The following is a 23875-nucleotide window of genomic DNA, read 5'->3' as shown; positions in this document are numbered from 1 at the left end:
GATAATTGATGTTAAAAGTTCTTTGATATTTAGACTATAAAAATTCTTTCATAATAATAATAATAATAATGTTATATTTATATAGCGCATATTGCACATTGCCCCTATGCGCTTTACAGAGAAATAATATATGATTGTTATTAATATTGTTATAGACTTATATTATTGTTGGCACTCTGTTGGCAGTGCATTGGATTGTTATTCTAAGTCACTGGTTCAAATAATAATAATAATAATATGTCGTTCTTATATAGCGCTTCATGCCTTTACAAGGCCTCTAAGCGTTTCACATTACTACCCCAGTCATTGGATCAAACACATATGGAACACATTGAAACACCAAATTAAATTAGTAAATGAAATTATATTATCATTCCATAAATTGCAGCTAGTAGTAATCAGCGCAGGTTGTGTTGGAACCTACCAGGTACCCACTTGTACTCCTGGGTGGAGAGAGGCAACCGTAGATAAAGTGCCTTGCCCAAGGACACAAGCGATTTGCACAGCCAGAGTTTCGAACCCCCGACCTCAAGGTTGGGAGTTCAAGCCACAACCGGTGCGCCAACCGCTCCTACTATAATCCCTTATCATCTTTATTTTCTCTGCTCCACTTTCAATTCACTGGATGGTGTATTTTCATATTTTATATATTGTTCTTGTGATTAATTCTAATGTTATATTTTTATGATGCTTCTACTTGTATGTTTACTTTTTTGTTTGTAACAACAGGAGGCGGCTCTGAGAGCATATCTTATCAAAGATAATGCTGTATATTACTATTTATCTGCTGTGACTGAGACAGGTAAGTGACGTTGGAAAAATTAATTTAATTTATTAAAATATTAAATGAAATTTTTTTTAAATGCGTATTTATACATATTTTTGTGGAAATATCAAATTTTGACATGATTCCATTTGGATTCGAACCCACAACCGCCAGAGTTACTAGTTTGGTATCAAAGCATTAGACCAGTAAGCATATTGAACCAAAATACCTACTTCACTAATATGAATTTGTTGTGAATGATATTAAAATCGTTTGCATCAGGGAGACATCAATTTATTAAATCTCTTACTGATATAAGTTAAAGAATAATTCCTTTTTTCCAAAGAATATACTTTGAAGTAAATTTCTTTATAACGACTCTTTGTAGATGGAGAAATAACGGAAAAGAGATTGAGTGATCCTGATAACTTAGCAACCTTAACTAAGGTCTCAATGGGAAAAGCGCCTTCACTGTTTCTTCGCTACGAGGACAAGGACACCCGCCGTGGAACAATTAAGGTTTTCTCAAGTGAGCTAAAGTAAGTGTGTTTATCTTTTTTTATTATTATTTATATTGATATCATTTGAACTTCAGAATCTTATGGAACTTTGATAGTATAAAGATAGTAACCAAGGTTTAAAGAACCAATTAAATTCTTTCGAAAAGTAGAAATCACCGTAAATATTATTGGTTTATTTGAGATTTTGTTTTATATTTTATTGGCCAATACTTCATTAATGTTATCAGGGTTGAAGTCGGGCACACACTGCATTGCACTGCAGTCATACGACCGCCGGCCAATGAATCCAACTCAGGTCTCTGAGCGCTAGACTAGGCAATGCCGTCTGCTAATACTCTGGCAGTCTGAATGGATCCTCATTAAAAATAATCTGTTGCGCATGCGCTGTGACGTTACATTTTCTATCGAATCGTGTCGACCAGTGACGTTGGCTTAGTGAATGGCTAGCTTTTGATTCACCTCTATAAAATTATGTGATCTTTAATATATATGTTTCGTTTCTCCAGTACTTCAGTGCCCAGACCGATCTCTATTAATTCACATATATCTGTGGAGGAAGTTATAGAAATGGCATTACACAAGTTCAGAATTGAGGTAAGAACAAACTATGTCTTTCATATTATCAAATTTTTGTGTTGAACATATTTGTAGGAAATACAAGAGAATTTGCAAGTAAGTTAAAATCTCTATCCTGTTATTCTCCGTGGATGCCCATAATGATCAACTTTACCAGAAAGTGAAATTACAGTTTCATTATTATGGAATTTTAATTTTTCAACTAGAGGATTGACAAAAAGGAAAATTGTAAGTTTCAAAGAATATGTGTGTCTGTAGTTTCAACTGCACCTAATTATGTCAAAGGTGATATAATCAAACAATTAGTTTTGAAGAACTGTGTGCAGGTTGAGGTTAGTAGTAGTTAACTACAGGTGTTTCATGCTAATTATGAAACACCACACCTACACCTTATATTCCAATCAGAATAATAGGCAAATGGAAGTTTTAACTTCAGTTATGAAGCTTAGATACAAATTTAATATTTTAGAGTTAGACTGCATTGACACATTGACTGCCAAGCCCTTTTTCTAGTTTCATCCCATACACCAAGGTATAAAGGGCACCACCATAATGAAAATCATTCCTGCCAACTGTAATGAAACACAAACATACGGTATTTATTTTTAGATGATTACTTCCAGGTTCTTTCCTGAACCGCCAGGGTGAAAGTTCGCATTCTGGCGACCACTGCCAGCGAGTTGACTTGCAATACAATAATGGTTTGTTTAGACAGGTGTGGACGTAATCTCACTGCATTTAGAGGCCTAAGTGATCGCTGTCGGACGTAAACTCACGTCCCTGGCAGCGAACGTGTTAAACTGATAAGAGTAAAGTAACATGGCTGTGTACTTCTTTCAAAAAATATATATATGATAATTGGTGTTATGTGATATTATGCAATATTTTTCAGGATGCTGATCCCAACGATTATTCATTGTGGGAAGTAGTTTTGGACAAGGGCGTACAGGAGAGGGTCATGGAAAGATATGAGTGTCCCTGGCCCCAGCTTATCAAAGCCAGAAGGGTAATTTCACACCCCTGCTCGTGTTAATCCCTGTGCAATATTTTTTCTATATTCACTGTGTGTTGTTAGTCTATCATTCTCTTGATATTCTTGTTGCACTTTTTTTTATAGATAGTATAACGTATGCATGAGTCGTCACTATGTTTGTATTCAAATGTATAATTAGCATATAGTACTTATTCGTTATTTGTTTCAGCACATACTTGCAGTGTCCAAGATTATCTATTTTATAATATTATCAGGGTGACAGTTTGTAGGTTTACTAATATATATTGAAAAAAATAGCTTTTTCCAACCATCTCAGCCAGACATCATTAGAAGGTGATGGTATAAGCTGTGTTTGCATTGGATTAATATTAGTGAGGTTTTCCAAACTTACAAAAACGATAACGAATACTAATACGTCATTATCGTACGTCAATAGCTGTAGGAGCTAAATATGGTCCTTGATTCATGAAAAAAGCATGAATCGTCTACGTTGCAACAGGTGTGCTACAGTAGGGAATTGGTTGTCTAAACATTTGATGATGTATTTATTATCGTTTTCGTAAGCTTTGCAAAAACTCCCTGTTAACCAAGATGAATGGTAACTGCGCTAAATCATATTGTTGTTAACAGTTTAATTTAAATACCCATTTCGTTTGCATTGACTTAATATTGATGAAGATGAATAGTAATTAGGCTAAAATCATATTACTGTTAACAATTTTAATAACATTTGGTTTTACAGCTTTACTATTCGCTAGCCAAAATAGTTTGTGAGATTTGAGTCCAAATTACAACTTTTGTGTGCATAAAGTGGTGCATAAGGTTTTTGATTACCCACACTGTTCTGGAAAAAACAGCGTGATTATTAATAAGGACAGTGCTGAACAATATTCATTAAAAATGATCGCAAGTGCATACAATATTCTATACAATAATTAAAACCATTAAAGTATATCAGAATAATTACGTTAGAACATTCACATTCTGAGCATGATTCACATGATTAAACTTATGTGTAACTTGTGTAATATTTCCAAGAGAATGTTGTTATAGCTGTTTGCACTAATTTTTTTCTGTAGTCAACCTGACCAGGTTTTCATCTGTATGTGTGTGAATTTTAAAATGTGTAGGCAATGTAGTTATTATGTGGTTGCTCTTGTTATGAAACCTGGACAGCATTTTCCCTCACTTGATTTGATGATATGCATGCTCCATAGCAATTTACAATGTGTGGTTTTAAAGCATATGAGGAAAACCCATGAACAGCAAACAGAATAATGAAATGAATAATACTGTATAAATTGAAATGTAACAGAAGAGGAATCTGACAGGAAGTCTGAAACTCAGCCTCTACCAGAATTTAAACCCGGGACCTTTTTTTATACATGGCAAAAGACATAACCACTGGACCATGAAGGCATTGTGATGATCCAAGCGCCAGTAGAATTTGAGTTCCCTTCATTCCTTTAAAATGTCAGAAGTCACAATTTCGATATAGCACTACAATATGTGAGGTCTCGCCACAAAATGAGTTTCATGGTTAGAAATTCAAAAATTGAGTTTATATTATATTTGGGTAGATCACATTATAAGTTTTCATTTGGTCTTTGAATGGCTTCCCTACTATAAGTAAATCCAGAGATGTGAGCATTTAAAGTTTAGGTGTATAAGAACCACGTTTTGAGAAAATCAAAGGTAAACTAACCTGTACAAATAATATGACTAGAATTACAGAATATGTGCAGAGAACACTGTTTTGGCAAGAAAATTCACTTACGAAGTAATAAAAATAAAAATAAAATAAAAATATCAAGTTATTCAAAAACATTAAAATCAAAATTTTGTAAAAATGTTGACTTTGGCCTGTTTTGGTGAATATATCAATATGATTTCACCAACGATGCGTCTCATTTCGTGAGGAGACCTCACATATTGCATGTGACTAGACTACCGGACATCTATAAGATACGCCCTCTTCTGTGCATTATTTTCAGCTTGCTTGAGATGCTTGTATATAATGTGATATTATGGCATATAGGAAGAAACCCAGAAACAGCAAGCACAATAATGAATAATATAAATTGAAATGTAACAGATAATGAATTTGACAAAAAAAGAAAAAAACTTGGCCTTCACCAACAAACCCTTCACATATATGGCGATATGTATACTCAATCTTGTCAACATAATTCAAGTGGCAGTATTATAGCCTACCTATGAAGATTTGTGGAGAATTGTCTCCCACACATTGAACAGATTGACCCCCCACTAGAATTTCTGCATTAATTTAATAGCATGTGCACACAGAAGAAATTCGATCCAATTTTATATGGCTTTGTCATTCAATCTTAATCAATTTATTCAAAAATTGACCTCCAAGGATAGAGGTAGAGTATATATAAAATATTAAAAGAATAGGGAACAGTATATAAAATAAGAATGAGAAGGAAATGTTTGAAAGGTATCAGTAAATAATTCAGCAAGTCCATGGATGTAATAGCGTCATCAGTTAAAAGGGGTTTCACACTGCTATCCCATTAGGAACAGCACAATTTTTTTTTATATCATAGTTGAATATTAATGATTTGCTATAACCAGAAATGTTTTCACTAGGTTGGGTTTTTTTTGTTTGTAATACAGTGTACTTCATGGAGTACGTATTCAGAATGTTTCAAGTTTTAACAGAATTATTTGTCAATTTACCTGATCATTGTTAGGTTCCAGGAACTGATCCAGAAAAAATCTTGGTTGGGGGCTATGTGACTTTCGAACCACCATGCCCGGTAAGGGAGGGGTGGGGATGGGTTTGCAGGGTTGAGAGTGTGGTATAGTCAATTGTAAAATAAAATCATATAGAGGTGTAATAGTGATTATATTGGTAAGACAGATAGATGCCTAATAACTAGACTTAAAGAACATTCTTCACGATCTGATAGTGTTATAAATGATCATATACAAAATCGTGAGGCATTCCAATATGTTTTAGGTTCACAAGGTATACTTGAAAATGATAATGTAGCCTGTAATGTAAGTAATAAATTAGGTTTAATATTTTCTAATACTAACATTATTGACAGTTCGCAAAATTGGTCTATACTATGGTTTAAAGAAGCGTTTGCTATACATAGGCTGAAAGCTTCAAAAGAGCTTTCTTTGTTTTTGTAGGTAGCTTTGATCAGTAGGGTAAGAATGCTTTGGTCTTTAGTTTATTCATAACTATGTCACCTACTAGGGGTAATGTTTTGATTGGTCAAACACTTTTGGTACTTGGAAATATGGATAATTTTTCATTCCTGATGATGATGACAAGTAATGTCGAAATATTGAATCCCGACACAATGGCTTGGAGTATGTATTATACTATCTTATCTGAGATTAATTAGTGGACCTTCCGGTTATTAATACACAAACAGTAAAAATAAGTATGACACCACAGTAAAGGATAAGATCCGCCCCATGAGCATATGAACAAATCCTTGCTAATGAGAGTACTAAAGCAGGCACGCACTGCAGGTGACAGTCGTCGTCCGACTCAAATTTGCAGAGAATGCAATGGATCATTTTTATCGACAATCCGCACAGACTGCCACCAACAATCAGCAGATGGTGTCCAGTCATGAAGTGCTTATAGAGAGTGGAGGGGGATTCGTCGGTTGACACTTATACGACTGTCATATGATGCAATGTTTGCCCAGCTTTGTAGGTATCTATGTTGTCTTTTGTCCTTATATGGATACTTAACAAGATACGTGCTAATTGTATTGAGTGGCGGGATGCTTGCTACATTCCCCCAAGCATGTGTCCTGTGTAAAATTGTGTGTTTGCTGTTAAATGTTTTTACACATTTTTTTAGTTGTAAGATAATTCATCTTGAGTTTGAGTTGAATGTGATTTAATATTTGTGTAAAGTGTAATTATCACACATCACTAAAAAAAAAAAAGAAGGTATATCCAAACTTTTTGCACTCTTTTACTGATAAACTTTTGTTGTATAGCTCTTTTGTTGTATTGGTATACTATAAGTTGGTCTGTTTTATGTGAATATTGAGAATTTTGGTGACTGGTAGCTTCTGCAAGTGTAAGCTTGTGATGCACCCGGGCTGGCCACAAAGGCTTCACTGTTAAATAACCCTGAGCAGTCTTGAGGGCTTTGCTGCTGAGTTTATTAATAATATGGGGCTTGCCATGCCAAAACTAGCATTAGCGTCAACAAAATTGAAAAAAGAGTAATATATACACATTTTGAACATTTTAAAGCTATAAAATGATGGATCATTTATTGGAATCGATTTACCTTTGCCAAGTAAGTGAGTAAAAAAGTATTACAGCTTCTCTGTATATAAGTATACAATACGGCCACATTTTTATGCTAATTACTTAAGTTGGTTTTGAGATGGCGAGCTTCATATGGTTTCACAAAAATTGGTCACGCTCCCTTGTGGCACTCCATATTGATGGACTTTATTATTTTGTTTCATTTTATTTTTTAAACTTTATTTTTTATAGTAATTTTTAATGTATTTTAAATGTTTACCTTGTTGTTCCGTTCTTTTTTTTAACATATTGTACTTTGTATTATATTTTATGTCAAGAGGTTCCCACTTTTATGTTGGGCTCTTGGCCCGTGGTTTCCTCTGGGACAGTTTTGTCGAATTTTTAATAAATTAATAAATAAATAGCAAATTGCCACTACAATATCTTAATTGATTTGCCTAGATTTACACAGTATATTCCATCATCAATATCTAGTACTATTATCTTTTACACAAAATGAGTTTAAGTTACTTTGTAAAATATTGGTTGTGATATAAATATCCCCTACCAAATGAAATTTTGAAGGTCTAATAACATTCAGCCCTCTTATATAAACCACATTAGAGTAAAACAAAATGAACAACTAAAATAATTCACTTTGACATTAAACAATCTTAAATACTATTTTCCATTAAGTTAGTCACAATTGAGATTATTTAATTTTAAATAAGCCTATCATTGATAAAATAAAACCTACGATATATACTGTATTTTTGGAAGAAACAATAATAGAAACATGTAATGTAAATTAAATTAAAAATACTGTACATAAAATGAAATGGTTTTTATTAATTGATCAAACAATTAAGACTTTTATGAATAAAATATAGTAATCTCATTCTTTTCTTTTATAGAATTCTTTGAAACAAATGAAGCAAACACGATATTATTTACGCAAAAATGAACAGCCCACCCAGGAGCGAGCCCGCATGTACGTGGGAAATCTACCAATCAATTTGTCGGAGTTCAAATATAAACAGATCATACAGAAAATGCTAGACGAAGGTAAGGTCAAAGTTTGCAATTTTTTTGCTCACGCTTGCCAGTTCCAAATATGGAAATCTGTTTCGTCTGTAGTGGAGTGGACCAAGGGGCAGACTATGAACCTCTGTCAGGTTCCCAGAATAAAATCCCCTGCTAGGGTTGATGGCTAATATTATGTTTTTAAACTATAGTATTAGAGATTGGCTATCACAATAATGATATGTGGATAGCAGAATTACTATATTTGGTTCAATGAAATTGTTGTGGGGTCGGACGACAGGGTCCAGGCCTGTCCAAAGGTGGGGGGGGGGGGAAATTGCCCTCCTCCGTTGCCACCTCTGCTTCACTTCTATTTATATAATTTAAGAGGGGCCCTGAATATAAACTAATTTTGAAGCGTCACCTTCTAGTAGAATGTTTGAATTGAAAGTTGTGTAAAACCTGATTTTAGTACAGAATTTGGACCCATACGTACGGTGTTGGACTTAGTGCAAGCTACAGGTCCACTCTTGTTTTTAGCTCTGTTCAGACTATCATGTATGCCCATATATAGTCATAATGTGCCTATATATGGTCATGATGTCATGCCGTGCCTATATATGGTCGTGATGTCATGCCGTCATTACTGTATTTAGGATATGTAACACGTTTTTGTCAAATAATATTTAATATTCTTCACAGGACTTTAATTTAAAACTACAGTATACGTTTTAGGACAATCTGTAAAAAAAAGTTTTGTCAGATCAGATGCCAAGAGTGTCTGTTATGGTATGATTCTAAGTAACTTTATTTAGAATAATAATAATATGGATGGGGTGTTCTCATTATACTGACCTTATTTTCGCCTCTCTTGCAGAATCAATGTTTACAAGTATTGATATGGTCTATGCACAGTATGGTAAGTGATAAAAGTTATTGAAGATATCAACTATTTTTAAGATTAATTTAGTCGAAATTTGAAAATGAAATATATAAATAAAAATAATATAGTTATGATTACCTAAGATGTGTATAAGAGACAGATATATAGTAATATTTTTTAATGCACTCTTTGGCTGCTTAGGCTTATTTTTAATGAATTTATAAAATGATTATGCGCTTATACTCTTTCTTGCTAGGCTCTGCTTGTGTGAGCTTTATAGATCACGAAGCTGCAGTGAAGGCTTATTACATCCTTAAAGATACCACCTATGAAGACAAGCTCCTTACCGTCTTATTTCTACCAGAAATCCATGTAAGTTTTTGCAATAAATTATTCAATAAGTAAAGTTACAGGTACTCTCTCCCTCCGGGTCCGAGAAATCTCAAAACTCAATGGCAAGGCAATTGTCTCCCTTCTCAGGCCACACAATCCCTGCTAATTACCTATTTTCTAGTCTTAAATTTGTGTTAACCATTTTCTGATGAACTCTACTCTTTCAGTTATTATTTTTTTGACCTTCTATTTTATTCATCAGTTGGAGATGCTTCCTGAGGATCATTGTCCATTACTTGTCTTTGTGAACACGCGCAGCGGAGGATGCCAAGGAATTGAAGTGCAGGACGCCCTCAGGAAAATGCTTAATCCTCACCAGGTGTTTGACCTGGATCAAGGAGGACCGTTACCTGGGTAAAAAATCACTATTATCTTCTTCATTTTTTATATCTTCATCAACTTCCTAATACTTTTCAAGAATATGTTAATTCTCATTTGCTTATTTAAATGTAAATCATGCAACATGTGAAAGTGGTTTTCTCATAATTAGTCTTTTTTCAGTTGACTTGCAACCACTTGATAATTAACACTCTATCAAGCAATTTCTCTTCCTCATAACCAGGTTTAAGTCTCCTAACCTGGCTATGTAGGTCTGCTAACCTGTTTATGTTCCTGAAAGATTGTGCAAGAATATGTCAATTATTATTTTATTAAATATATATAAATATACAATTTTCAAGATTTATGTTTAGGTTTCCTAACCTGATAATTTTCCTGAAAAGTTGTGCAAGAATATGTCAGTTATTAATTTATTAAATATATATAAATATGTCAATTTTCAAGTTTATGTTTAGAATTAAATTTTGTTTTTGTTTTGTTTCCTAGGCTACATGTTTTTAGTCAGTTGAAAGAGTATAAAGCATTGATCTGTGGTGGAGATGGTACTGTAGGCTGGGTACTGTCCTGTCTGGATGATATAGGCCAAGAGTCTGTCTGCAGCTCACCGCCTATTGCAGTGTTGCCACTTGGTACAGGTGAGATCAAATCAAAACAATTAAATTACAACTGATGAGAATGTAATGAAAATAGATTGATTTGTTTATTAATTGCTTTAGGCCAAGTAAATATAAAAACGTGTTTCTCGTACGAGTGGATAGGGTGAGTTTTCATTTTTTTAACAAAGCAAACATAGTTAATTATCTACTGCAAATGTTCTTGAATATACACTGCTGTCAAAACATGATTTTATTTTCCTCTATGAACACCACTCTTGAATAAGTACTGCCCAGCGTTTATTAGATATGTAAAGAATATGGCACGCTGTGAATTGTGTATTAATGGGTTTTGTACTTTAATTGCTGGTGATTGGTGTTTTGGTTTATGTGAAGCACACTGCCGCCGAATAAATATATCCTGTGAATAAGCACCAACTCTGAATAACCACCACACTGTACTAGTAGCCTACAAAAGTTTTAAGTTTTATATGCACTTATCGGAACATTTACAGTAGGCATATGCCAGGCCTAGACACCAATGCCTACTCATTGCTAATTAAATGCAAAAAAGAGAAGATGGCCCAAAAAATGATGCCGAAAGGGATAAGAGATGTTTTTCTTTTTCTAATTTGATGTAAAATCAAACTGTTTCTGTGATGAATGTATTGCTTTAAATTTTCATAAAGTTAATTGATTGCGTTTGTAGGTAATGATCTGTCGAGGGTGTTGAAGTGGGGTGGCGGATACCAACAAGGTGATGATCTTTACCAAATGCTGCAAACTGTTATTGAGGCTGAAGAAGTCAAGCTCGACCGGTATTCAATCTTTCATGTCTCTTATTTCATCATTTCTACTTGCTAAGTATTATGGACCTGAAGTTGTAAATCTTCAGCTACTGGCAAAATACTCCTATTTGAAACTAACCATATCTGCCCTCTTTTAATCCATTATACCAAAGATATTTGTTTAATTAAAAATATATCCAGATAGTAATCATTATAATCATCACATACTTTTCTTAATAGTAATGTTGATGATAATAAGTTTGTTTTAAATAAAGTTTTCATAGTTTTGTTATAAACTATTAAGCTCTGTACAGATCATCAAATTTCTTTTCAAAAACTGTTGTATGCCCATATATAGTCATGATGTGCTTATATGTGAGGTCTCACCACAAAATGAGACGCATCGTTGGTGAAATCATTTTGAGATGATCACCAAAATAGGTCATAAGTCAAAATTTTACACAATTTTGATTTTAATGTTTTTGAATACTAAACTTGATATTTATATTTAATGATTGTAAACTTTTTAAGTGAATTTTCTTACTAAAACAGTGTTCTTTGCGCATATTCTGTAATTCTAGTCCTATTATTTGTACAGGTTGGTTTATCTTGGATGCCGATTTTCTCAAAATGTGGTTCTCTTACACATAATATTTAAATGCTCACATCTCTGGATCTACATATCCTAGTGAAGCCATTCAAAGACCAAATTAAAGCTTATTATGTGATCTACCGTAATATAATATAAACTCAATTTTTGATATTTTAACCATGAGACTCATTTTGTGGTGAGGCCTCACATATATGGTCATGTTGTGATGTCATCATGACCATATTTAGGCATGTCACATGTTTTTGTAATATATAATTTGATAGTCTGAACAGGGCTTAAGTACAGTTGTTTTCTTGTTGTTTGTAGCTGGACTGTTGTCTTTGAACCTGAAGGCAAGCATACAGAGATTGACAATAAATCTAACTCCTCAAATAGCAGCTCTGGAGATGACATGCCCAACCTCTTCGTCATGAACAACTACTTTGGAATTGGTATCGATGCCGACCTCTGCTTAGGCTTTCACAACGCACGTGAAGAGAAGCCAGAAAAATTTAATAACAGGTAAGAGAATTTGAAGAAGAAAAAAAAAACTATCCACTTAGCCCAGTCAGACATTTGCAAGTTAGTCATAGAGTGGGTACATTTACAAAGAATATTCACAATAAATTATTACATAAATTCATTGGATCCGATAACAATATAGTAATAATTTTCTCCCTTTGAGAATAAAGTTGACTTTGACTTTGAACAAGTTAAAGTTTAAGGTTCTTTTTTGATGATCCAAATATCAAGTAAACGTAAGGATATTAAATTGAAAATAAAGTTCTTAACCGTCTCCCTCAAATTTAAGACCACATGTGGGGCCAGAATATCCATGGGCTTTAACAGCTTTGGTCTAATAGAATAATAAAGATAAAATTTACTAATTTGGGGTGGTTTTTAATTGGAGGGATCTTTGATTAGAGGGAAACCTGTATTTAGATCATCAAAGCCTTAACTTTGTACTTATTTACAATAAATATAATTATTCAGGACTTGCACACACATGACTCATCACATAAAAATAATGTTACTACATTTGTAGTCAATATTTCAAAATAATCAGTTGTAATGATGATCCAGTAATAGGAAGGTAGACTTTAAATTCATAAATTACATTACTTTAATGGTAGGTTAATTGATTGACTGACGATAGTTTATATTATAGACATGGAGTGGTAAGTTTTTGAGTGGGTTTTTTCTTGCCTAAACGGTTATTTTGCTTGTTATGTTTGGTGCCTATCTATTGGATCAGGATGGCTGCACTGTTAGGGGGCGGATTTTGTCTTCTAGACACCCGGAAATAACCTCTGAGGCGTTTTGGGCAATCAATAATTTCTTTTTCTTTCTTTTTTTCTTCTTTTATTTTTACTTTCCAAAAGGGAGCCCCTCTAAATCTGCCCCTGCTCCTTTCTTAAATGCTCCTCAAAATGAAGAGGTTGGTACTCAACAGAAGTGGGATAGATTTTAACTCTCACAAATCAATTGTTATATAAATGATTTATTTATTGGTGATTTAATAGTTATTAATTGATTGGTTACTTACATGGTTAATTATTAATTCTTTAACAATACTAACAACTTTCTTATTAAATAATCAAAATTCTTATAAATCATTAGTTATTTAAATGATTGATTTATTGACTGATTGATTGATTCGTAGGTTATTTTAATGATTAATTGATTGATTGGTTATTGACATGGTTAATTGTTCATTCTTTAACATTTTGCCAACCTCCAGGGTTTATAATAAAATAGTTTATGTGAGACAAGGCATGCAGAAGTTAGGCAGGAAGACCAACTGCCGAGAACTGAACAAAGAGTTGAAAATTGAGGTTGACAACAAACTTCTGAAGTTACCCACCCTAGAGGGCATCCTAATTATGAACATAAGCAGGTAAGTGATTATTATTTTCATGTTAATTACTATTATACATTTTGAATCAGTGGTATATATTGGTGTCTTGAAATGGGAGGCACAAAGTTGAAGTGTGGGGAACCCCTTGGTGATTAAGTTTGCTTCAAACATTTTCAATATGGAGGAGAGATGGGGAGACTGGGAGTGTGTGAGCCTAAATATGCCATGGATTTAAATGTGTGGAAACATGTGGGGCAGTGGGAAGTCATTGGGCTTTCCAATTAAAAGAATGAAGTCTAACTCATTTGCCTAGCTAGTACCCCCTTATTTTACCATTGTTCCCCCATCAGCCTCCTTAAGGTAATATGTCTAGACACTGCTGAGTATGTGTTACATAAAAGTGCTTAGTCCAGTGACGGAGGGAATTTTATGAAGTGTATAAGGCAATGACATTCGTTACTATTAATTTTAATTGTAATTTCATATAATTAAAAAGTCTTTACTTTCTGGTTGTTTTACATTTTATCTTAAGAATGAGTTCATGATTGAACCGAAATATCACAATTTTTTTGCATTAATGAAAATTTACTAATTTCGCATAATTTATCTTTGATAGCTGGGGCTCTGGAGCAGATCCCTGGGGTTCCTCAGACGCCCAGGATGAGTTCCAGCGTTCCAGCCATGATGACGGCATGCTGGAGATTATTGGTCTGACGGGGGTCATGCATTTAGGACAAATTCAGGGAAGTCTCAGGAATGGTATCCGGCTTGCTCAAGCGTCTCACGTAAGTATAGAGTACCTTCATTTATTAAAATTTGTTAAATGTAGACACACACCATTATTATCTTGATGTTCTAGGCCTACACAAGCCATGTGTATTCTAAGCATCTACTCCCATCTAGGCCCACAGCAGTTCAAGAACAGTAAGCCTAATTGTTTTTTCCCCTCAAAAGCCAAAAGTTCTTCCTATGACAAGGCCTAAGTCTAAGGTTCAAGACCAACCATCGCTTAGCCTAGATATTCCAAATTTTTTGGTTCTTCAGGCTGGGGCAACACAACTCTTACTTCTGCCTAATAAGGGGCCCGATTACTTTCCTAGATAAACTGACTTGCAAATTCACACCCCTCTAAAATAAATGGTACAGTCAGTCCTATTCATCCTGCATATTTCTTTTTGGCCTAATGAGGAGATTTGGATAATATAAAAGTTATTCAATGTTAAATGGGTTTTGTTAATGGGGGCTTTGGGCAAATCTGATATTGCATTTAACCTTTAATTTTAATCTTGTTGTTATGCACTGTTGTTATATTTAGGATTATTATTGTTGTTATGGTCAGTTTCAGGATTATTCGTTATTACGTTTTTACTGTACATCGATTTTCTAAATTTTCTTTTTCAGTATTTGTATATCATAAAAAAGTGTTCCAGGTTAATTACTATGTACTAATATTTTTTTTATCTTGTTCTGTATTATTTTAAATCATTTTACTATTTGTTTGGTGTATTTGTAATCCTTATTAAATATTTTGTTCAGTTCAGCTATATTATAGTATTTGTTATTATAAGTATTTGAAGGCAATTTTTATCCACTGTGAATCTAGCTGTGTCCAAACTGTCACATTTTTGTTTGACAAAATTGTGTTGTATGCCCATATATAGTCATGATTTGATGTCACCATGACCATATTTAGCCATGTCCTAGTTCTTTCTTTCTATGTGAGTAGTTGAATGTATTTTTTAGCCAGTGCATACAACACTTGTTTTGACATGCAAATCAGGAATGCTTAAACCCTTAAAGATAGGATTGTCTGTAGTATAATCAGAAAAATACTCCCAAAAAAAACCAAAAAAAAACTGACAATAAACTGTTGTATGCCCATATATAGTCATGATGTGCCTATATATGGTCATGATGTGATGTCATCATGATCATATTTAGTCATGTCACATGTTTTTGTCAAATAAAATATGATAGTCTGGGCAGGGCTTAGCTCTCTCTCCAGATTATCAATTTTCTTTGTCAAAAAAAAAATGTTTTAATCCCATATATAGCCATGATGTGCCTATATATGGTCATGACATGATGATGTCATGACCATATTTAGGAATGTCACATGTTTTTGTCAAATAAAATGTGGTCAAATAAGCTTCAAAATGAGATGCATTTCCATTTTTGCTGATTTAAATAGTTTTACAGACTTGCAAAAATTGATTTTTATTACCAGACAATTTAATGAAATAATATAGGAACAGTTTGATAATACATCAAGGAATTATTTTCTAAGGTCCACAGTATCAAATTTTATGTGATAAATTTGTGTGGTTTGCCCGTATATGGGCATTATGATGTCATATTATACCCAAACTATGAGCATATCACAGTTATATATCACATAAAATCTTGATAGTGTTCAGAGCTTTATACTATGTTTCAAGTCACAGGTGGGCATAGTGTGGCCAGACAGGAATTTCTTGCGGCCCGCAAAAATGAATTAAAAAACCTATGTGTGCGGCCAACCAAGCAACATTGCCTACAAAAAACACCTTGTTTTTGACAGCCCTACACCGGTCATAATATGTAAAAGTAACATTAAAATTAAGAATGATGTGGTGAAAATAGCAGTGCCTTGGGGGTTTTTGGAAAGTCACTGGAAACATTAAAGTTGGGTAGCCCTCGGTGATAAATTGAAAATTCACTTTGGTCCTCTAAACAATTTTTATGCCACCCCTGTGTTAAAGATGTATTGTCCCAAGCTAAATACAAAAAAAAAATCATAAAAATATTTTTTGAAATTAACTTGCCCATTTTGAAGCAACATAAACTTTATCAGGTTTTTGGTTTAAAAATCAGGCTACACATTTTTTAAATTCAATAATTTTTATGCACAATTTGTATGCTATTGCAATATGAGCTTATTTAAGTTTATTTCAAATTTATTTTTTATGATTTTTTGACATTAGCAAGGGACAATACATCTTTAAGTGAATGCAAATTACTAAAAGATGTATTGTCCCCTAAAAATGACAAAAAAAAATTTAAAATTAACTTACTCATTTTGCAGTAACATACACATTTATTAACTTAAGCATAGAAATTATTTATTTTAAAAATCGTGTACCTTGATTTTCATAATGGATAATGATAAAAATCATACAAAAACTTCCAGAGACTGGAAGTGTTTCTATCATTTTTCGCTGTAACAATAAATTTCTATTTTCAAGTTAATAATTTTTATGTTACTTCCAAATGAGTTAATTTAAAAAAATGATTTTTAGATTTTATTTGTGCTGTTTTTCATTAGACAATACATCTTTAAATAAATTTACAGAGCAAGCAAAGAAAATGTTATGTTTGAAATTTATCAGCTCAACACAGAGTATATAAACACATGTTCCGGATTTTTCATTTAACTTAAGGTTAACAAAAAGTGAAAAAGGCCCTCCCACTATTTAACGTATCTTGAATGTATAAATATTGTTGAATTGAATTGTAATATTGTACTAAATACATAAAATAGGTTGCTTTCTATACCAATTTTGCTATGAATAAATAGACTTCCATTTTTGTTCTTAAGAGGAGAAGATGTTCATTGGCATTTCTTCTTTCTCTCAGATTCGAATATGGATGAATTCTGATATGCCGGTCCAAGTGGATGGTGAACCATGGATGCAGTTGTCAGGCCAAGTAGTAGTCAGCCGGTCAGCACTTCAGGTAATGCTTTACCTCAAAATATGTAACTCACTATGTGCCTGTTTTTTTCTATAATTTAAAACTTGCTTTCAGAATGTCTTGGCCAATGCATGCAGATTTATTGTATTTACTGTTGATGTTGATAGTCTTTATATTTATATGTTTTCAGCTAAAAAAAAGTGTAAATATATATATATATATATTATATATATATTATATATACTTCATTCACTTGAATTCACAAAATCCTAGTGCCAGAAACCAAGGAGGCAAAGCCTGTAAGGTGGTCCCAGAGCTAAACTTAAACTACAGTAAACTATGCTTATTCAAAATTAATCACAAAAAACGAAACAGAAATAAAAACAAGTAACAACCGAGAGGAATGAATGGGTAGATCCAGGTCAATTAAGGAGAATGGTACTTTGCAATAATTTTAAGTTTAAGTTCAGTTTTAAATTGATTGAGGTCAGCATTGGACCTAATAGATTTAGGAAGTGAAAGCCAGTATTTAGGCCCATAATAAAAGACGAGATCAAGGAATGTGAAATGAAGAGGCCTGATGGGTGGAATAAGAATAAATATTTAAATTAAGAATAATTCTATAATATTGATTTAATTTTTTTTTTTGTTGTAGCCACATTTTTGGCAACTGTAATCTCTAAATACTGCATGCTTAATGCTAAACTGTTTTTTTTTTTATTCATTTTGCAGGCCACTATGCTAAAGAAACGAAAACATAGAATAGCACGTCGGAACACAGAGCCCGCCATCAGCGGCGACACTGCAGCACAACGAGACCAGGCAAAGCTTGTGGCTGTGAACAGCGAAGAGATCGCACAGATATAAAAGATAGGAAATGAAGGAAGGAATTGAAATCTCATGTAGAAGAAAAAATCCTAGGCACATGACTAGCGTGTACCATGTGCAGATATTGTAACATGCCAACCAGCTTGTTGTCGTTACTACAAGGATGCACTAGGCAACTGTTACCTTGGTTACTGTTGATGGGGAGTATTGCATGGAAAAAAACGATGGTTGCAGGTTACTAGAGGTGTCACTGTTTGAAAGAGTGTTAATGTAGCGAACCAATCACATCTCACCATACAACTGAAAGTTTGCCGACGTTTGTAGTTGTAGATAGAAGGTTTGTCTGTGCACTTGCCGAGGTCTGAAGAGGGCAAGGCTATTCTCCTAGAACTGATGGAGGCGCTTAGATAAATTTTGATCAGCAGAAATTTGTCTTTCAGTTGACAATTTTACTTGGATGTCATTGTTATGGTTATCACTTGACAAAAAGAAAAACTTTTTTTGTAGAAAATATTTTTTACTAATATTTTATCCTTGTTGAAACAAGCTATTCATTTTGAAACCCAAGAAAGGTACAGTTAATTTTATTTTTATTATTATTGTTATATTATTAGGATAATTTTTAAAGAACAAAAGTATAATATATATTTACCATCGTTTATTTTTGTCTATTTACTGATTATTGATATTATTATACCTTGCTAGTATTACCAGAAATAAATAATATATACACACATTTATATCTATATATATATATATACATATATACATATATATTTTAAGTTTATGGCATCACATGTGTGCATTGTAATTCCAGTCATATTGAATAATTCAGTCCGAGATAATTGTTTATATTATAAGAAGTTGCTACGATGCTGCCCTTTAAACTTTCATAATATGTCGGCACAAATCAGCCTAAGCGTTACGCACACCCCATACCTTGGCGGGTCATTCATAAATACAAATGCACTTGTTTATCTGTTTGATGGTATTGAATATTTTTAGCTGTTTCCGATTCATAACCAAGAGAGTATGTAAATAAATTCTAGACTATTTAACTTTAAACAACATAAATAGGAATGAATATTGCTCTGGCCGGTCCAGTGCTTATATAACCGTTACAGGTCGTATTACCAACACATCAATGGAAATCGTAACTGTTGGCATTTATGCGATTACATTTAGATGCAGATTAAATATATGACTTTTGAAAAGCAATTTAATTTTTTATAATCTAAAAAAAATATATACATTTTGTCAATAAAGCATTTTTGTAAATTGGGGTTTCAGCATTCTCTGTACCTGGCCATTAATTATTGATCCAATCATTTTTATATAAAATTAATTTTAATTTATTTTTTACCTTTGCAATATACACAAATTTAAAATATATAAATGAATATATTTTGACCCATAAAATTTGCGAAATTATTTAATAATTTATCATTAATTAAACTAACCATTTACGTATCTTCTTGATCTTTTGTACTGTATTTAAATTAAATTGTACCTTTATTAACAATGCTGATACCTGGTTGAATGGCACAGGTGTTTTAATAAAGGCTTCATTTAAAGAACATTTAAATCACTCACATTTTCCTGCCTATAAATTACTGCTAGAAAATTTGTTCAAAGTAATTTGAAAAAATATAATGAACGTTTATGATTTTTATCATTTCTAATATTAGTAGTTAATTAGGAAATTATGTTAGGTATTGTATTTCATTGACGACAATACGTTTTTAATCATGTGACGTTTAATAAAACTATCACATTTGTAAATTTCAAATGTAAAAGGGAACTTGTGTTGAAACAAACATGTATAATGTATTGCATAAGAAGAAGTACTTACCATTTTTGACATTCCCAAAACATGGCCCACAAATAGAACATTATAGTGTGGCATCATGCTTTAGCCTAAAATTATAAACTATATAAAATTTATGCTTCGCACATGTATACACCCACAAACACACCCGTAGACACAACCACAATATCCACATTTGTTTCAGGAATAAGCATTGTGTATAATATAGACACCAATAGTGTAAGTAAATCTGCATTTTGGTAATTAATAGTTATTGATATTATTAGTAGGTTTTTATGAAATATAATGGAATAAGATATTATCGAAAATGATGTAAATGTATCCGTGTCAGTAGAAAGCAAATGGTAATCGCTTTTATAGCTATAAACTCATTAAACACATCATCAATATAGGCTTGATTTTTTTTATGTACCGATATTGGAAGGTTGTTTATATACAGATTGAATTCAATATTACGCACCGTAAGTCACCAAAATGGTCTTTCTGGAATTTCTTCATAAACGTTTTAATCAAAATTAGTGTACCTTCTTCTGGGTTAATTATTTGTTTCATTTGATTTATCTCCTCATAAAATTCAAAATTTCACCGATAATATTTACAAGAACAAACAAAAATAGATATCAGCAGTTTTGAGAAAACAACTTTACCTCACCACCATAAAAAAAATGGGATCAGAGTTTATGTCCTGTTATGTATTTTGTTAGTATTTTGTCAGTTTACTTTTTTTATGCTAGATTGTTTGTTTAGAATTATACCACCAAATTTAGATACATTTAATAATGAACAAAAATGCTTAGAAAAAAAAGTTTTATTTTATAAATGTAGTAAAATTGAAGCTGAATGTTAAAAGAAAAAAACCCGCTCCAGCCAAATGCTTATAACCTTGAAACTTAATAGAAATGAACATGTATTTTTTGACCAACCTAAGGCTCCTTGTACGTTATACCACCTATGAGAAATACAAATGGACCACCTAGGATTGTGATTTTAATATGTATACAGAATATTTGTGTTATTTGTTTTCAAATAATTGTAGAAATTTAAGCAGGTAGAAAGTAAAGCCAAGTAGTTAGATATTTAGTCAAACATTCCAGCAGAAATGGATTTAATTTCATATTTTTTTGTAGTGCTTTTTTGGGGGTTTACAATAACAGGATGATCACAACTCAATTTCTGATGAATTTGTCTTGTAAAGTCAATTTTCCCTCCCCACACTCTGAATCGATGTTTTTTATCTATCATCATAAACATATTGTTTGATGTAGTAAGCCTATTGAAGCTGATGTCTACTTCGTTACCATTGTCACAGTATTTGCAGTATCTTATGAATTGAAGCAGTTTGCCTCAGACTTGAATTGATGGTTTTGATTGCAAAGAGTGATGAACCTGTAGCAATTGAACAGATTTTTATTTGTCATGAGAAATAACTTTATTAGTTTCATAGATCAGCTATGGATGGATACCCTAAATACATAGATTAATAATGACATTAATAATGAACTTCATTACGATTGTAGATGTATTAATTGTTATGCTCTGTTGAATTTTTAAATTGATTAAGAAAAGTAATTCACAAACTCGTTCCACTAATTAGATACATTGTATCTAATTTATTCATCAATCAATCTACTAAACCCAATTTCTAATACACCCTTTCAAGGGATAAGTGACCGAAAGAAACCGTAATGATAATTATATTAATTAGTATAACGATGCAGAGATCTAAAGTGAACTACTAGCTAATTGAACATGGTTGGTTGGAGTAAAAAGAAATAACTGGTGCCCAGCGAAGTCTTAACAATTTATGAAATTATTTTAAAACAGCATTTTAATGATAAAGTATTCTCTCAAGGCTTGGTAAAATTTCCATAACATTTTGTCATGTAAAACGCTTCGGATTTGCACTCTAGTTTGGTTTCATTTTGTAAGTCAGATTTTTACCCAAACTATAGCCATAATTCACATTGAAGAGCATACATTTCGTAGATAAGTATATATCAGAATTTTATATATGTTATATTTTCTTGAATACTTTACTGTGTTATTTATTTGAGAGTACTGTAGAAATGCAATATTTAATATCGGTGTTTGATAAGAGAAATAGAAGTAGAAATGTATATGGTTTTTAAGGGGTTTCTATTTTTGCTTGTTTATGGTTTTTCTGGTTAATGTGTTTTATGGAGGACTGTGATCTACATAGCTATGTTTCTATTTTTAGATGTTTGCACCAATTGATGTTTTTATTTTAGTGCAATATGTAATCATTTTGCATATTAGGGACACAAGTTGCCACCTGGTTAATAATGTTTTAGATAATTAAGTCGCAATGTAACATAACACAATTTACTAACCTCTGACCTGATATATCGGAGTGTACATGATTATATACAGGTTTAAATTATGAAGGTTTCTTAAATCGATAAATATTCTTGATGAATCAATTTGCTATATCATTATCTATTGGCATAATTATAAAACCTAACTACTAAGTATACTCTGACAATACAAGGTAGTTGACATTGAACATTGCACTAGTCTGAATAATTATGATTAAATGTTGTTATAATATGTCATCTCTCAACTTCAATCGAGAAGATTATTTTTATTTTGAAAAAGGTAATCTAGTATATACTCTATTTCCTATTTTATTATGTATATTCCAGAGTGGGAGCCCTTTGACATCTTTCATGCAATAGTGTGCCAATTTTCTCATAATAAACCATGATTCAATAAATCTCGCAGCTTGTATGCTTGTAAGTATGTTTCATGTTAAAACTGCCTTTAATTCATTTACATTGATTTAAAAAAAATCACAGTGAAGTAATTTTAAGTATTTGAATCATAATACTTTGATAATTGATATTTTAGAACATATTAATTCATATTGATCAGAACATCAGTTTTCATTGATTGGCTCGTTGGCGCATACTAATTAGCATGTTGATTTATATTGGTATTGTTTCTTATTCACTATGATACTGATTCACATTCTCAAATTAATTCACAGTTATTTACAAATTTATACTTGCTGATGATTGGTATTGATTGATATCAATTGATAAATCGATTCACATTGAATGGCATTTCAAAGATTATTTGGATTAGCATTGATACTTATTGATTCATGTTAATTGGTATATTAGTACTCTGGCTGGTGTTGATTTCTATTCATTGGTATATTGATGCCCATTGGATTAGTATCGGTTCATATTCATTGGTATATTGGTACTTAATTTTTAATTTAACCTTAGAATTGACATCATGATTAATATTGATTGGTATAATGACATGTATTTAATTGGTATTGAATCATTGATTGAAATGTATTTGACTGTTTTTAAATCCTTGATATCATTTGGTATATTGATTATTGATTGGTATTGAATTACTGATTGATACATCAATATGTATTTGATATGATCTCATTGATTGGCATATTGATACTTACTTCATTAGTATTAAATCATCAGTTGATATATTGATAATATTAATTGGTATATTGATACTTATTATATTGAATTATACTAATTGATATTCATTGGTATATGTTGATTGGTATTTAATCATTGGTTGATATATTAATTAATATTGATTGGTATTGAATCATACTGATATTTAATGCTAATTGATCATTATTTAAGACTAATGGCATATTTTGATTGATATATTGATAATTGATTTGTATTGATTGGTACATTGATACTTATTGATTCATATTGATTGGTATTTGACATTGTTGATTCATGTTGGTTGATATATTGACACTATTGATTCATATAGATTGGTATATTGATACTTATCAATTTGTATTGACTGACATTTCAAAAGAAATTACTTTAGGGCTCATGTATATATATTTACCTAGTCTGAATGTCTAATACATGTACAGTATATCAGTTGACAATATAGTAGTTGTCACAGTTGCACCAAGGTGAAACGTATTATATATGTATATTTACAGTGCATA

The 23875-nt window shown here is 32.1% G+C and overlaps 1 protein-coding gene across 8 annotated transcripts in view; it reads left to right on the top strand.

The window, feature by feature from the left end:
- LOC117117260 (diacylglycerol kinase theta-like) overlaps positions 1-21961 on the top strand; it is a 62981-nt gene extending 41020 nt beyond the window's left edge. For 6 of the 8 annotated variants that reach the window (XM_033261507.1, XM_033261508.1, XM_033261511.1 and 3 more), the window contains 15 exons: positions 730-802; positions 1155-1305; positions 1794-1881; positions 2756-2869; positions 8026-8176; positions 9012-9053; positions 9274-9389; positions 9613-9764; positions 10236-10384; positions 11052-11160; positions 12050-12244; positions 13464-13619; positions 14197-14365; positions 17196-17294; positions 17985-18119. In XM_033261507.1, coding sequence (XP_033117398.1) covers positions 730-802; positions 1155-1305; positions 1794-1881; positions 2756-2869; positions 8026-8176; positions 9012-9053; positions 9274-9389; positions 9613-9764; positions 10236-10384; positions 11052-11160; positions 12050-12244; positions 13464-13619; positions 14197-14365; positions 17196-17294; positions 17985-18119 — 1899 coding nt within the window. Of the gene's footprint in view, positions 1-729; positions 803-1154; positions 1306-1793; positions 1882-2755; positions 2870-8025; positions 8177-9011; positions 9054-9273; positions 9390-9612; positions 9765-10235; positions 10385-11051; positions 11161-12049; positions 12245-13463; positions 13620-14196; positions 14366-17195; positions 17295-17984 lie in introns of all 8 variants that reach the window. The other 2 variants (XM_033261506.1, XM_033261510.1) reach the window with 2 other exon arrangements.
- Positions 21962-23875: the final 1914 nt, after the last annotated feature.

The sequence above is a fragment of the Anneissia japonica genome, unplaced genomic scaffold (assembly GCF_011630105.1).
Source record: "Anneissia japonica isolate Jap-2015-1 unplaced genomic scaffold, ASM1163010v1 scaffold288014_len389662_cov180, whole genome shotgun sequence".
NCBI lineage: Eukaryota > Metazoa > Echinodermata > Crinoidea > Comatulida > Comatulidae > Anneissia > Anneissia japonica.
The sequence above is the reverse complement of the archived record's forward strand: the minus strand, read 5'-3'. Positions and strand labels throughout refer to the sequence as shown.